The sequence below is a fragment of the Mirounga leonina genome, unplaced genomic scaffold (assembly GCF_011800145.1).
Source record: "Mirounga leonina isolate KUSES-001 unplaced genomic scaffold, KU_Mleo_1.0 Mir_170, whole genome shotgun sequence".
NCBI classification, from domain to species: domain Eukaryota; kingdom Metazoa; phylum Chordata; class Mammalia; order Carnivora; family Phocidae; genus Mirounga; species Mirounga leonina.
The window spans coordinates 11389224-11404648 of NW_023270433.1; the positions used below are offsets into that span (position 1 = coordinate 11389224).

At 53.8% G+C, this 15425-nt stretch overlaps 1 protein-coding gene across 8 annotated transcripts in view; it reads left to right on the top strand.

Moving 5' to 3' along the window:
* DENND1A (DENN domain containing 1A) overlaps positions 1-15425 on the top strand; it is a 501318-nt gene that overhangs the window by 480161 nt on the left and 5732 nt on the right. For 5 of the 8 annotated variants that reach the window (XM_035015834.1, XM_035015835.1, XM_035015836.1 and 2 more), the window contains 2 exons: positions 640-728; positions 14097-14225. In XM_035015834.1, the coding sequence (XP_034871725.1) occupies positions 640-728; positions 14097-14225 (218 nt within the window). Of the gene's footprint in view, positions 1-639; positions 729-2851; positions 5826-14096; positions 14226-15425 lie in introns of those variants that run through there. The other 3 variants (XM_035015837.1, XM_035015838.1, XM_035015841.1) reach the window with 2 other exon arrangements.

Genomic DNA, 15425 nt, shown 5'->3' on the forward strand with positions numbered 1-15425 from the left:
CAAAAACCCCATCTTGTTGTTGCAGGCCAGCTATGGATTAGGAAACTGTGTACTTCACTGTGAAACACACCCACTGCCCAGTCTCAAGCTGGGTCCTCATGAATGCAGGAGCTCCGTGGGGCATGCGGTGTCCAGACTGAGCCCTGCTCAGGAGGACTGCCCAGAGATGGCCTGGGGAACAGAAAGAGGATTTTTATTGGCACTCTGTAATGCTATCATTTGCTTTATTCCCCCCTCCTACTCAGAGAGGAAAATAAGCATCCTATGATTCAGTTATAAAAAGAATGAAATAAGTACATGTACCCTAGACATAAAATCCAAGTGAAACCTTTTTGTTCTACCAGACCAGTTTCAGGGTTCTAGAAGAAGGCGAGTGGGGACTTATAAATGAGGGCCTCTGTGTTTCTGGGTCCTGTATGGACAGTGTCTTGTTGAACTCCCACGGCAGCCCTGCAAGGAGGCAGGTGAAGCTGACCCCTATCGCAGACAAGGAAACCAAGCTCTTCGGAAGAACCTTTCCTATTTGAGTAGGCAGATGCCTCAACATTTATTTGGGGGCTGCTTATCTAGATCAGCAGAACGTTCTTGTATGGCTTTTCCAACTCACTCCATGGGGCCTTTCCCCTGTGCCCGTTTTAGGTGCGCCCTCCCCGTCCGCACGTCGTGAAGAGACCGAAGAGCAACATCACGGTGGAAGGCCGGAGGACTTCTATCTCCAGCCCTGAGCAGTGAGTACCCCGTTGCTCCCCTCCCCTCTGTCTTCCAGAGCCCAGGGGTCTAGGCCTTTGTGGGGTCCGTGCTGCAGCCCTGGCCTTTGAAGCCTCTCTGGAGCCCTGAGCGGGTGTTTAAACAAAGAGGTCAGTCGGGGAGCTGGGCTTCATCTTCCATGTCGGCTTTTTCTAGCAGTTGTCATGCCCGCAGGAGGAGCCAGGCCTCTGGGCTGGGTTTTGAGTGGTGACACCCAAAGTGTACTCAAACAGGCTCAGAAGAAGGTTCCAGGCTTGGGTCAGCAGGGGAGAGCTAGGAACCTGGTCGAGGAGGCGATCTATTTAGCAAGGGGCAACCCCTGTCCTAAGCCTGGGGTGCTCTCGGGCCTAGAGCTTGGATTTGTACCCAGAACTGTCCTTATCCACCGCCCCACCCCCACCAGTACCTTTGCTCCCCTGTGCCACGGCAGTCATTTTATTAGGGCTTGGCTTTTCACCTCCCCTCAAGCCCAGAGCTCTGCAGGCTGGCGCTGGGTGTTCTGCCCAGAACCTAGCACAGGGCCCAGCTCAGAGTCATGTGCAGGATAGATGCTGGATAGAGGAGGTAAATAACAAGGCAGGTGGACAAGCGGCGCCTGGAGATGGAGCTGCCCGAGTGGCGTGAGGCTTAGAGCTGCACACAGCCCCCAGTCCAGAAGCGTCTGGAGTGCTGCCCTTTGTCCCCAAGGCCCACAGCCCTGGGGCTCTGCCCAGACAACTCAGCAGCTACACACTGGCTTCCTATGATTCTTTGAAAAAGTACATGAAACCATCTCAGTCTGGGGTTTGTTAGGGGAACCGAAACAGTTGCCCCGGGGACCCTGAAGTCCCTTGGGTGAGGAGAGGATGCTCCTCCTGTCTGCTCTACTTTCAGGAAAGTTGTCAGGGAAAGAAGCTAAGGGAAATAGCAGGCCCTAGCCAGGAAAGGAGCCAGAAGGAAGAAACAATTCTGAAATGTCAAGCTGTGGCCTAACCCGGGTTGCAGTGTACTTCAGCTCTTCTAGGATTCTCTGGTTTACAGTCTGGTGCTGCTTGAGACCACTGTGTTGTTACAGAACCAGCCTACCTAGGCCAACTTACACCCTGCCCAGAAAGCTGTGGGAGACAGTGTGTGTGTGTGTGTGTGTGTGTGTGTTTGCATGCACACATCTTGAAAGGTGCTTGATTATGCAGAATTTGGAAGAGAGGACTCCTGAAGTTGGTTGTAGGCATAACTTAGCCTCTGCACAATAGGACGGTGGAAATATTAAGGAATAGGTCCCTGGCCGCGACTGGCATGGATTATGATTGCCCCCTTGTGGAGAAAATGCCGTATAGCTTCAGAGTTCCTCAGACCCTAAAGATTTCTCTTCAGGGAGGGATGAAATTACTTTTCTTTAAAACCATGTCTTTAAAACTGGGCTAAATCTTTTAGACACTGTGTGGGTGGGGCCTGTGGATACTGAAGTGCAAACCCAGAGTGTCCTTGCATTGCCCAAGAACACGCCAGACGAGCAACACTCCACGTTTTACCGGAAAACAGTTCCCATGCTGTGTTCAGGTCACCGATTATAGGTCGGAATTCCTAATTACGTTTATTTATGCCGTTGCTCTCCCAGCCCCGTGATAGGGGAGGCCTCTTCAGTACATGCCAAAGAGCCAGTGTCTGGTACTCCCGTCCTCCTGGGTGTTAGCAGAACTGGGCCCATATTACTTTTCTTTCTTTTCGCAATATGCCCTCTTTTAGATGCCTGTTCATGAGACATTTGGGGTTGGAACAAACCAGTGGGACCATGGGAGCTAGTTTAGTGGGTTGGCAAACTGGCCGCGATCGGAAACAAATGAGAGATTCTCTGGCCAGAGCTCACAGCAGCTCCGGCCCTCCAGGTGATCAAGAAGCACATTTGGGAATATTATTCCAAGAGTTTCTGTTCACATTTTTTAATGGGGGGGGGGGCGCTGTTCTCCCATAATACCAGTGACATTTCTGGTGCAACTGGGGTATTTTCCTGCATCTCTTCCCATGCTGCCTCCCCCCCCCCCCCACCGCACCCCCATTGTACTCCTCCATTTCCAAATGCCATGTCACAACAGCACTCGGATGTGTTTTTCTCAACTGTCATCAGCTCCAGCTGGCAAGACCAAGTTCTTGAAACACAGGAAGCATCCAGCGGAAAATATTTTAATAAAACAGACTCCTCATAAAATATTGTTCTGGGGGGAAAGAAACTAGCTCCACCAATCTGTCAGCATTGTGCTGGGAGACATGAGAAGACAAGCTGGCAGCAGGAGCCAGATCCTAGTGGGCCTTTGTTGCGGGCTGGTTCCGTGTGGGGCACATGGACTCCGTGCCTAGCCCTTCAATCTGGCCTGGATTTTCTGGACTCACAGATCTTTGTCTCCGCCGGGAATATCAAAGTACATTGGCAACTTAGAGGGTTTGGCCAGCAGAGAGAGATGCAAGATCTTTGAAGTGGAGGGAAGGGTTCCGTCCTCCCGACTTCTCGCCTCAACTCTCACTTCCAAATAGCACATTAAATAATTAACTTTGTGGACAGCAAGATGGAGCTGATTAACAATAAGACAGTCTCCACGGCCTCCCACAGCAGCTCAGTGTCTGGAATTCATCAAGGCCCAGTAACATCGGCTGCCAGCTCTGCGGCCGGCCCCTCCGTCGGATCCAGTTCTTCCTTTCCAGATATGTCTCTCTGTCCATTCATGCATCCATTCATTCAGCAGATAGCTTCAAAAACCTACCAGGTGTGAGCGATTTGGGATTTTTAAGAGGAGGCCTTTAAAGAGAATCCCCGAGCTGACTCTTTGGTGACTTGCATTTTCCTGAAACGAAATTTCTCGTATGTCAAACGGCCTTTCCGAATCAAAGGTGGGTGTCCTCACCCCTTAAAGCCATCCGATGACAACTGGAAGAATACTTCAGAAAGATTTCTGGGGGAAACATTCCTTCTGTTTTTCAGCTAACACTAGCTAATTAATATTCAGTGACTATTTCTCCTCAAGAAGTACTAGCTACTTGCATTATTATTCAGGACGGGCTAATGGAATGCCCTGAGGATTCCCTAGGGTGAGAGCTAAGGCCAGGAGGGATCAGGCAGCGCGGGCTGTGGGTCGGAGGCCACCCAACAGCAAGTACGGTTGAGCACTTCTTATGTTCTAGGCCCTCTTCGGCTGGTGTTTGTGTCTCCTTCCACCAAATGGGAACTTGGGCTCAGCAAATATATGTGACGAATGTTCCTGGGTCACCCGGTTAGAAGGTGGCAGGGCCAGGCCTCCAGATGGCTGCTTGATTTCATTCTCTCAGCTACACTCTGCTGCCCACGGGGGTCCCTTGTCAGTTTGGCTTTGCCTAGAGAGACGGTTCTGGGTCCTGTGTCCTAAGATGACTTGCCCCACACGCCGCCCTTCTTCTCTGGTTCCTTGAAGTCGGGAACTGGAGCTGTTCGGTCCTCTTCCTGGCAAAGGAACAGCGTCCCCTGGTGCCTGAGTGTTTCTCCCTGGGGAAGGAAAGACAAGCAACACTGACGGAACATCCTGTGAGACTGTGAAGGGTAGGTGGTGGCTTTCCTATCTAACAGGGAAACTGAGGCTCAGAGGGAGACTTTCTGATAGAACTAGTCCAGGGTCTGAGGGCTAGAAACTGGTAGGATCAGCTGTCTGACACAGGCCTTACCCCTTCTGTCCCATCCAGTCTTTTTGTTGCGAACCTATGCTGAGTGATGAGGACAGTGGTGGCTGCAGGGGACGTGATGAGGTTCCCGTCTCCCACCCATGAATGGTCATTTCAGCCACAGTGGGTGTGGTGGGCAGGCCCCAGCTTCTGTTCCCGTCGGCTTGCCAGGTGTAAGAGAATTTCCCATTGAATGTGGTGCTTAGCAGGAGCCGACAGCAAACTCTAGAAGGCAGTGCTGTGCCCACCCCTCAGGATCATGCCCAGCATGCAGATGGAGGCCAAAGGCAGGGCGTCACCTGCTGGTCCCCAGGCGCCCCTCTCCGCCGGTCTGCCTGTCCTTTGTGCCCCCCAGCGGGGGCCGGGCAGTATCCCTCTCAGAGTCGCGGAGGGTACAGATGGACGTGGTCAAACAGCCTCCACCTTGTTTAACCTTAATAGCCCCGAGGGGTGGGGCTGTCTTCTGAGCCTTAATGGCCAAGAGGCTGGCAGTCAGGATAGCTCAGAGACGCAACCCAGGGGTCACCAGCTGCAGAGCCTGAACTCGGGACTGCAAACCTCTGTGTCCCCTTCAACAGGTGAGCCCTACAACACCCTCACAGGAGTCCAGACTGGCTGCGGGCTGGTTATTTGAAGTTTCATTGTACTAAGTAGAAGTGGTCCAGATTGAGGCACCAAGGGCCCACAAGCCATTTCCCGGCTCACCTGGCTGGCCAGATTTGTACAAAATTTGCTCTTTACAAACAATTTCGTTTGTCTGTAAAAATGACCCAATAACCTTATAATCCGGAAGTTTGGGGAAAGAGACAAGTTCATTCGGAACCTCACTCCTTATTAGCATGTCTGCAGCTTCCCCTCCGGGGTTTGTCCTATAGATAATTTGCAGAGCTGAAGCTTGCTTGCAATATTCCTACTTGCGGCCTTGCCCCGTGTCCTTGTAACTCCTGCTGTTCACAACTGTGGCAGGATCCCGCTTTGTGTGCATGCGTGGTCTGCCTCGCCACACCCCTCATATTGGATTTGTAGATTTTTCTAGGTGTTCACTAACGTGAAATGCCAGAATAAATACCCTTGTCCTTAAAGCTTTTCTCATTTGATACCATCGTAAGGAATGGAATGATGAACAACTACCATTAGCCAAGAACTGCCTAAGCACTTTGCATACACCATTTCCTTGAATCCTCACAAGAAGTCTCAGGGAGTAGGTATCATTAGCTTGATTTTATAGAAGTAGCTGAGACCCTGAGAGGTTGTCACTGCTCCGTACCCTCACCCAGTCCCAGAGGCAGATTTCTCTTCCATGTTGCTAAGTAACTTGCTAAAAGTATTGTACTTTACACTCCCACCAAAACTCTGGACTCCCTGCGAATCTGGGTCTCGGGGACCCAGAGGAACGTGCATTAGAAATCCTTCTGACCGGGGCGCCTGGGTGGCTCAGTCGTTAAGCGTCTGCCTTCGGCTCAGATCATGATCCCAGGGTCCTGGGATCGAGCCCCGCATCGGGCTCCCTGCTCGGCGGGAAGCCTGCTTCTCCCTCTCCCACTCCCCCTGCTTGTGTTCCCTCTCTCGCTGTGTCTCTCTCTGCCAAATAAATAAATAAAATCTTTAAAAAAAAAAAAAAAAAAGAAATCCTTCTGACCAAGGAGAAATCCTGCGGGTTGCGCTGGCTGGACAGACAGACCATCTGAGCTCCAAACTGCCGGCCCACTCCACTTAGGGATGGCAGAGTCTCATCATCCAACTTGCACCGCGTGACCCTGGCACCCAAAGCCCCAGAAGATTAAAAGAAGCTGCCAGAAGCATTTAGTGAGAGCTCTGCCCACAGACGAGGTCTCGGAACACTGCAGCTAATGCCACCCTGTCCTCAGGACCTGGGCTCAGCACGGCCCCAGTTGTGCGGGCCGTGGATCACGCGGGGTAGAGCCCCTCTCCCTCCCCCCAGGCCCAGAGTTGCCCCAGGGGCGTGGTTGGTGAACCACTGCCAGGCCGGTGGGCTGGTGCACTGGGGGGTGGGGGGGACCTCTGGCACCCCACAGACCTGCATCAGCCTCCTGCCCGCTGCCAGCCAGAGACCCTGAGCAAGACTCTGCCCTCTTTTTTCCAACACAATGTCTGTTCACATCCCAAAGAGCACAATTTGGGAAACTGCCCCTAGGAGCCGCACTAGCATCCCGAGGTGGCGGGGCACACCAATCTCCCCTCCTGCAGCAGCGCTGTCAGCGGTCTGATGCTCACCCTGTGGCCTCCCCGTGAGCTGCGCCCTCCCCTCCCCGTGCCCGCCGTCCCCTGGCTTCCCCTGACACAGCGCTGACCTTCCATGTTGTAGTAGTCGCTTTACATCACGCACATGCGCGCGCACACGTGCACCCCAGGAGCCTGGGAGCTCCTCCGGGGCAGGGCCACCATGTGCCCTTCAGCTTTGACGCTTCAGCTCCTGGACCAGAGCCTAGCCCAGACCTCTGCTCAGGGATGTTTACTGAATGAATAAACAAGGGAATCACTGCCGCTTATAGCCCAGCACCCTGGAGATGGGGAAGGGGTGTCAGTTAACCACAGATGTGTAAAGAGCACCTATTATGTGCCAGGCGTGATTGGGATGTGACTCTGAGCTACCAGCACCTCTCCTGCCCGGGGCCGTCTAAGAGCCAGAAACTGCCATCAGCCCCAGGAGCCAGTCTCCAAGATGCCAGCTGGGCCCTGGGCCCTAGGGGTGGGGGCAGCTGTCTAGGTACTACCCACTGGCAGCCTGCCAGGACCCACTCCCTGAGCAGCCAGGAGTCCAAACACCAGAGCAGAAGGTCCCAAACCCGGTTAGGAATGTGAGCGGCCCCTGACCCAACTCAGGCCCCCCATCCCCTCGCCAACAGTGGGTTCTGGGCCCTGGAGACCAAGCCACGCCAGGAGCCAGACGTGGAGTCTGAGCCCAGATTGGAAAAGCAGGAACTGCCAAGGAGTCCCCAGGGATGTGCAGCAGCCCAGGAAAACACAGGTCTCCCTCGTCCCCAGCCACTTTTGCCTGATAGTCAAAGGGAAGGACCTCTCCCAGGGGCAGTCAAGACAGTTAGGAGTTAGTGCCCCAGACTTGCTGGTTTCAGCCTCCTCTGAAAGCTTTGCCACCTCACCTGAGCCCCTCCCTCTTCCAGGCATCTCGCCACCATTTCTCATGCCTGTTTCAGGCCCGGCACTTCATATATGTCACCTTGGTTAACTTCCCCCACTCCCCAAAAGTCTTCCCGGTGCAGGTGTGTTAGCCTGTTCAGCCGTGAAGGAACCAAGGCTCTAACAGGTGGAATGACCTGCCTTGGATCCAGAATGTGCACCCACACCCACGTCCACTGCTCTCTCACCAGACACCCTGCCCTCCACCACTGCTCCCATGGTCCCCACCAAAGACTTGGGCTCATGGCAGGCAAAGGCCATCTTCGGGTAGAGGGGAGGGGCAGTTCTTCACAGTCTACACAATTTCTCTTCCGGATAGGAAAAGCGTAGAAAGTGTCCCCATCCCCCCTAAGGTGTCCCCATCTTCCCTCTACCAATGAGCGTGAAGAGTGGGACAGTGGAGTAAAGCCCGTGTGCTGTGTTCGGGCCTCTCTACCTATGAGAATGTACACCCGGTAGCCTGGGAAGGACTGGGGCAGGGGTGTGGACATGTGAAATTGACACTAGTGATTTTTTGAAAGAAGGAAGGAATGAATGAAGGTACGGGTTGATAAGTAGTCAAACAGATGGACTAATGGAATTGGAAAGGCAAAGGGCACAGCCAACCCGAGAGAGAGAGATGGGGCCAAGCCAGTGAGGCCCCCTGCTGCCTCCCCAGCCCCCACATCACCCCCTAACTTCTCATGTCGCCTTGGTCCTCAAGCGGGTTCAAGACCCTCACCACCTGGTCCCTGCCAACCCTGCCAGCCTCTTTTCTTGAATCTCCCACCCGGACCCCAAGCCCCTTGTGCCCACTCCTCCCAGGGACACCTCCAGGCCATCCCGCAGCCTCCTCCATACGCATGATTGAAAGCCCAGCTCCCACATCACCTCCCGAGTGGAGCCTCATCCAAGAGCCCCCGGAGCCAGGTATACCCCCGCCACTGCCCTCTGGGCCTATCACAGCACATCAGAACTCCCCGGGAGAACCCATCCGGGGACCCGGTCGCGGCACCTCTCCATCACCATAGCACAGGGCCAGGACTCCAGACCTGGCTCAAGCACGTACACCAGTGAAAACAATAGATCAGGCTCTGAAGCAAGTCAGGGTGGTCTCTGGGGGAACCAGCTTGGTGCGAGACCCACGGGGGGAACCTCTGGAACTGCGCTGGAGCTATCTTCTGTGTGACTGGGCTAATGGCTAGGACCATTCTCAGGGAGGAAGAGAGGACAGATACCAAACCTGCTGGACATTGGATCTTTCCACTCCGTCGTATGTGTGTCTGTACTTTAAAACAATGAGAGGGTCACTGCTGTGATGAGTCATGATCACCAGTGAGAGAGAGTTCTTCCTGTCAGGTGAACTGGTCTTGTGGGACCGGTGGGTGTGAGATCAGGTTTTTCTCACCCCATTGGGGACTTGCTGTGCCAGAGGGAAGGTCTTCGAAGGCAGCAACCACCTTATATTCATCCTTGACCGCCTAGGGAAGAGCCTGCACAGGATCAAAATGCCCAGAATCTATTTGTTGGCAGGTGTATGTGGTGTATGGATAGTAACTAAATATGTACGATGTGCTGGGCATGAGCCAAAGCCCTTTATGAATAATTTCATTCAACTTTGTGATAACACCATCAGGAGGGCTGTAGAATCCCCATTTTACAGCTAAGAAGTTGAGGTACAGGGAGGTATATAAAAGACTTTCCCGAGGTCATCTGGCTGGGAAGTGGGGGATGGTGGAAAGCTGGACAGAATGGCATCCATTGGGCAGGCAGGACCTGGCCTTGTCCTGGGGCCTGTCCCCATTCATCAGCCCAACCGGTTTCATCAAAGGACACCAGACCGGCCGAGACATTTACCAAGCAAAGATCCTTTGTGCTGGAGTGAAATGATCCTTTAAAAATGATCACCAGCTCCCCTCGTTACCTCCGGAGACCAAGTCCTTGCTGATTTTTTTCCCTTCTTTATCTCAAGTACATTTAAATGTCAATTAAATTTGAAATATCTACATTTGTCAGCATTTCATTTTGGGCCAGCGTGACGTGCTGCTGATTTGTCCACGCGATGTGACACATGAAAAAAACTCTCGAGATGCAGATCTTCCTCATTAAAAAATAAGCCCGTGCGATCCCGGCACGGCGGAGAGCCACAGAGCACGTCCCTGCTTCCTGACGCCGTGTCTCTGACATGGTATTTAAAAAGGAACAGCCGCGCCTGTCACCACTGTCACATGCGCGCGCTAACCGGCGACACGTTAAACCAAACATTAGAAAGGGTTCGGGAAGTCATCTGCATGGGAACTCCGAGCCGAGATGAGGTGGGCAGAGGCGGGAGCAGCCGTGGGAGACGATGGGGTCTGAATGGTGATGGACAGCGGGCCTTTCTTTCTCGCCAAGACTCCGGCAGCCAAGTTCACCACGACCTGCCTTTTCACAGACAGCTCTTTGTGTGTAAGAAAATCCAGGCGAGTGGTGGGTGGCAGACTGCAGGGTAGTAGCTGAATTGGGTTAATGAGGGAAGAGGTACACTTTTTTTTCCCCCCCTCATTTTCTGCCTTAAGCTAATAAAAAATTTAAACCTGGACATTTTCAACGATTCATCCTTTATCTCTGACAAATATCTGACTGTATGTTTCATAGGAGGACATGAGCAGTTGAATTTAAATAAGTTTATTTTGAAATCTCACTTTTTATTAAAAGTAGAAGGGGGAACAGCCTCCCCCTTATTTCATTGTTTCAGATCCACAGAACCGAAGAGGCAGGACCACAGAGTGGTTTCGAGTCAGGCAGATCCCGATTCCTGGCTCAACCGGTAGCTTCTGTGGGACGCTGGGCGAGTGAGTACCCTCTCTGAGCTTTGGCTTCTCTGTCTGCAAAGGGAGGATGTGATAAGGAACTAATGAGAAACCGTCCAGGCAGCATTTAGCCTAACACTTGTAAGTACTGCTGGTCTCATCGTCGTCATCCGTGTGGCCCGAAGCCTGAAAAAATGCTGATCTGACCAAACCACCTGGCGAGGTTCTCTCTCACTCTCTAGAGACAGATGGCGCGTTCAGGAGACACCCCGGGGCCTCTTGTTGAAGCCCTTGCCCAACCCACCTGGCCTGGCCAGCAGAGCTGGCCAGAGAGGGAAAGTGGTTTGTGAGCTGGAAGGTGAGGTTCCTTCTTCCCCCTCTCGCCCCCAGGCCCGCTCTGCCATCACTGGGTCTGCTCACAGCAAGCAGTGTGGGAAGGCACTGGATTTGACCGGGCTGTGAACTACAGCAGCCTGGCTTGATGAGGCCAAGGCCCAGTCCAGCACAAAGGCTCTTTGCTCTTACGTGAACCCAGACATTCCTGGCAGGTTTAGTGGCATTCAGCTAATGTGCCGAGCTGTGATCTCTGCTTCCTCATCAAAGCCGGAGGAGGAGAGCATACTTGGAGGGGCGTCGGAAGGGCATTCGAGATGGATCCAAGGGACACCAAAGAGCTTCATGCGGTTTGACCCAAGCAGAGGTGTGTGTCCCCCTCATGCACGTCTGCCACCAGCCCGGCTCACAGGACAGTGAGGCCCTGACCTGGAATCCCTGCTTGTCACTTCCTGGCCAGGGCATGTCGTCACATCTGTCTTCCTCACAGTGATTCCCAGCGCTCCGCCAGCACTGGGTCTGCTCACAGCAAGCACTCGGAAAGTACCTCGCGGCTGGGTGTGCGGATGGACGGATGGACAGATGGATGGATGGACTAATGACAGGCTCATCCTCTGTAAAGTCAGTGCAGAGAAGCCTTCCCGCTGGACTGTTGGGAGGGGTGGAAATCACCTGTGTGAAGCCCGTGGCACGGTGGACGTTGCTTTAAACATTTTTCCGAGACTCCTGCCTACTCCTGTACGCCCAGCACCCTCACCCCCAAATGTGGTCCCATGTTATGGTCTCAGCATCTCAGAGGACAGATGAGGACCTCAGGGGACACTTTTCTGCTGCAGCCACAAGCTGATGGAAGGGACAGGTGCTGTGCTGGGGCTCCAGAAACATGGGTGAGAAGGGTGGGCTCGCCTTGTCTCCCCGGCACACCGGCTCCCACTCCTGCGTTCGCAGACCTCCACAGCGCTAACGCTGTGCCCCAGCTGCGGATGAAGAGAAGGGTGAGCCCGTTCCCTGCCCTTGAGGAGCTGACTCGGGAACAGAATTGCAGGAGGTTAAATGACATCGATGAAGTGCTGCAACACGCAGCCCAAGGGGAAGCAGACTCCATCTAGGGGGGGAAGCTCCGGCTGGGAATTCCAGTAAGGCTTTCTAGAGCGCCAAGTGAGCCGAGTCTTCAGACCAAAGAGCCAAAGAACAATCAGTGCACCAGGCGAAGGCCACAGGGAGGTCTGTAGGGCATGCAGGGGAGGAGGAGGCTGCAGAGGTGGACAGGGCCAGGGAAAGTGGTTTGTGAGCTGGAAGGTGAGGTTCAGCACAGTGTCTTCCCTGCATAGAGCTTGGACTTGGCCCTGCCTCCCTGCAGCCTGCACCCCTGCCCACCCAGCATATTCCACAAGCTCCCCAGAGTGGAGCCTGAGGCCAGGATACCTGTCCACTCCTGCAGCCCTCCTCACCTGCCCAGGAGAGCCGTCCAGTGCTAGAAGTGAGTGCATCCCCCTAACTTTTAAACAGTTGAGTAAACTGTTCTGTAAATGTCTGAACATTATTGTTCCTAACACTTAATGGGTTTACTCACCACACAACCAACTCCCTCGACATCGCTATTCGGAGCCGTGGACGTGCAGGCGTGAAGCAGGAGTGACTGAGTTGGGTCTGTGATTCACAGCAGGATTCCAGTGGCTGTGCGGAGTGGCCCTTCTGCACTGTGTTTTATGTCCCAGGGGATGTGGCAGGAGCCAGGCGGCCTTGTTTCCATGAGTCACATCTTCCTGCGCTCTCTCCTGAGTCCAGAGGAAAACACTCCACCTAAGCCGATGCTCTCTCTGGTCCAGGAAGGGCCAAGTCCCTTACCATCCAGGTAGGCAGCCTGGGCAAGGAGAGGAGCCCAGTGACCCGCCACCTCCCTGTCCCTGTGTGCAACCCTGGCCAAGTGGCTTCCCCTCTCTGAGCCTCGGTCTGCACTTCAGTATGAGGACAAATCTCCTAGCCTGCCTAACGTCCAGGGATGGCACGAGGAGTGAAGGGGTCTAGGCGGGCATGAGCCAGGGAGCTCTGCGGTGCTGGGAGCCAGCCCTGGTTCTACTTGTAAAAGACTAGCACATTCCTGGGGACAACTGGCTTAACACCTGTGATGGTAGAACACAGCACAGCCCGCTCTCCCAGTCCCTCCCCACCCTCCAGTGTGGCTCCCATTCACTCTTCAGACATGGTGCCCTTTTGTGAAATGAAACCCAGAAGGAATTGCATCGGAAAGCAGAGAAAGGAGCCTGCTCTGTGGGGGCGCGGGGGGGGGGGTTAGAGAGGAGACGGCCCCCCACTTGGGCACCCCTACACTTCCTGCCCCACCCTCTCGCGAACTTCACCGCCGCCCCCGGGGATCCTTGGAGCCTGCCCAGCACAGTGTGCAGGCCCGAGCAGCGGCTGTGGGGGGCCAGATGTGCCCGGTCCGGCTCCCCTCTCCCAAGCCCGTGCCGCTCACGGGCCCTGGTCGGTGTATAATTCATGGCGGCCGCGCGGACTTTCTCGGGGCTGCGCAGTGTTTGTGTATAGAGGTAGAGCTCACAGGTGGCTGACAAGGGAGATGTATTTTTTATAACAATGAATATTTAATTTCCACATCACAGATGAAAAAGACTCTCTGAAGAGGCGTGTGAGAGAGACTCCAGAGAGCAGCCGCTAATCAGAAGAGGGCCTTCTAGCCAGAGCCCCTCCATGTGGCTCACTTTCTTCTTTAACTTTCTATTTTTATGTTTTCCTGATTATTGAAGTCGATATGCACATTGTAGAAAGTGTAGAAAACACAGAAAAATAAAAAGAGGCAGAGTGGGGGTAAGTCACCCCTAAGCCCCCTAGCTTTTGTCGACGTGTATGTACATCCCTTTCCAGGCTTTTTTCTCTGCCTCTTCCCATAAGTAGGTGAGAGAGAATGTAGTATAACTACAGTTCTGCATCATGGTGTTGAGACTTTTCTCTTTCATAAACATTATAGTTAATGGGTGGCTCCTTTTCAGCCAAGCGTACTGTAATTCACCAGCCTCCTCTTGCTGGAAACGTAGGATGTGCCGTGTTTTAATATTATAAACACAGCAGCGAGGAGCATCTTTGTGCATCATTGTTTGCTACACTTAGGGTTATCTAAATGGAAGTGGAGGGTACGAGGTCGTAGGCGACTGGATCTCATGTTTAAGGCTCTCGACACCTACGGCAAACCCCTTGGTTGCTTTCCTGTCTGCGACCAGCTTCCTCGCCTCGGGGCCCGTCACGCCTCCCAGGCCCTCCGGCCTCCTCCAGGGAGCCTCTACCTCAGGTTGGCAGAGGGAGGCCAGGGCCAGGCGCTGAGCCCAGAGGCCCCCCTCCCACCCCGCCACGTGGAGTTCCGAGGGTGCCTCCTAACTGCCTCTTTTCTCTTGTCTTCCTCCGCCCCAGCCTGGTAAAGCCCTTGCGACACTATGCGGTCTTCCTGTCCGAGGACTCCTCTGACGATGAATGCCAGCGGCAAGAGGGCCCCAGCTCTGGCTTCACCGAAAGCTTTTTCTTCTCCGCCCCCTTTGAATGGTCTCTCCTTCCTCCTTCCATTTCTCTGAGCTCAGCTGGGTGACTCTCCCGGGCCGCGTGGGGGAGGGGGGCCGGTGCCGCTTGCCCTTGCGTGTGGGGAGGGCTGGCTGCAGCTGCTGCCTGCCGGTGACCCCACGCCAGCTCGGGGGTGAGTGCCCCCTTGTGTGCCTCTGCCCAGCCCCGCGGGCTCCGGGGCAAGGGCCGAGGGTACGGGATGGCAGGGCCTACAGGTGTGAGACCGGAGCCTGAGTCCCTGGCCCTTACCCTGGAGAGTGCACTTGACTGTCACCCGAAGTGGTTGTTGATGCCCGAGTCCTCCTCTTATCTCAGCACATCTCCAAAAGCTATGAAGGTGGAGGGTCAGTTTTTAAGCTTAAGACAAAAACAAAAACAAACGGATTGATAGGGAACATGTATATTATTGCTGACAGATCCAAGGGTTTTACCGATCTGCCTGACCGTAAGATAATTTTTATTATTATTGCCTATAGTCTGAGCCTCACATTAATTAAAAAGGTTCGCCCACAATCCAGCCACCCCCCGGTGTTAAGCTTTGGCCGTTTCCCTTCCTCCACCAGTTCTTGCCCCTCTACCCACAAGTTTTTCAGGGCTGGGATTGAGCAAAGGGACAGCTTTTGTCCATGGTCGCTAACAAAGCAGTAGTGTCCTTAATGGGAGCCTTTGAGGGAAGAGAGCTGCCCTTTGCTGAACACCCACGGGGCCCACAACCACTATCTTACAGAAGAGGGTACTCTTCCCCTCCATCCCCCTCCCAGTTCCCTTCCCTTGGGCCGGGCCTCTCGGTTCCTCAGGGCACCTGATAAACTCCCCAGCTCTGCTCCTACCATTGGCCCCCAGGGGTAGGAGGGTTCTTAGCCCTTTCTGCCACCAGCTCACCTGCAAGTCAGCCCCCTCCTGATCTCCTCACTTAGAAAGTGGTGGGTGGCCTAAGTCGGTGTTGCCCGAATTCCCATGCCACCTTCTGTGTACATTGAATCTTTCTTTAAAATTTGTCTGTTAAAACTTTGTCCTAAGCAGTAATATCTCTGATATCATTGGCCTAATGCATCAATTATCATTTCTACTATTAGTTAAAATAAAGATAGAACCATTGGAATAAGAAATGTTCATGTATCAACTCAAAATCACCTTGCAGGTAAAAACGCTCTGCCTGGGTGACATCCAAGAAGGAATCCCCAC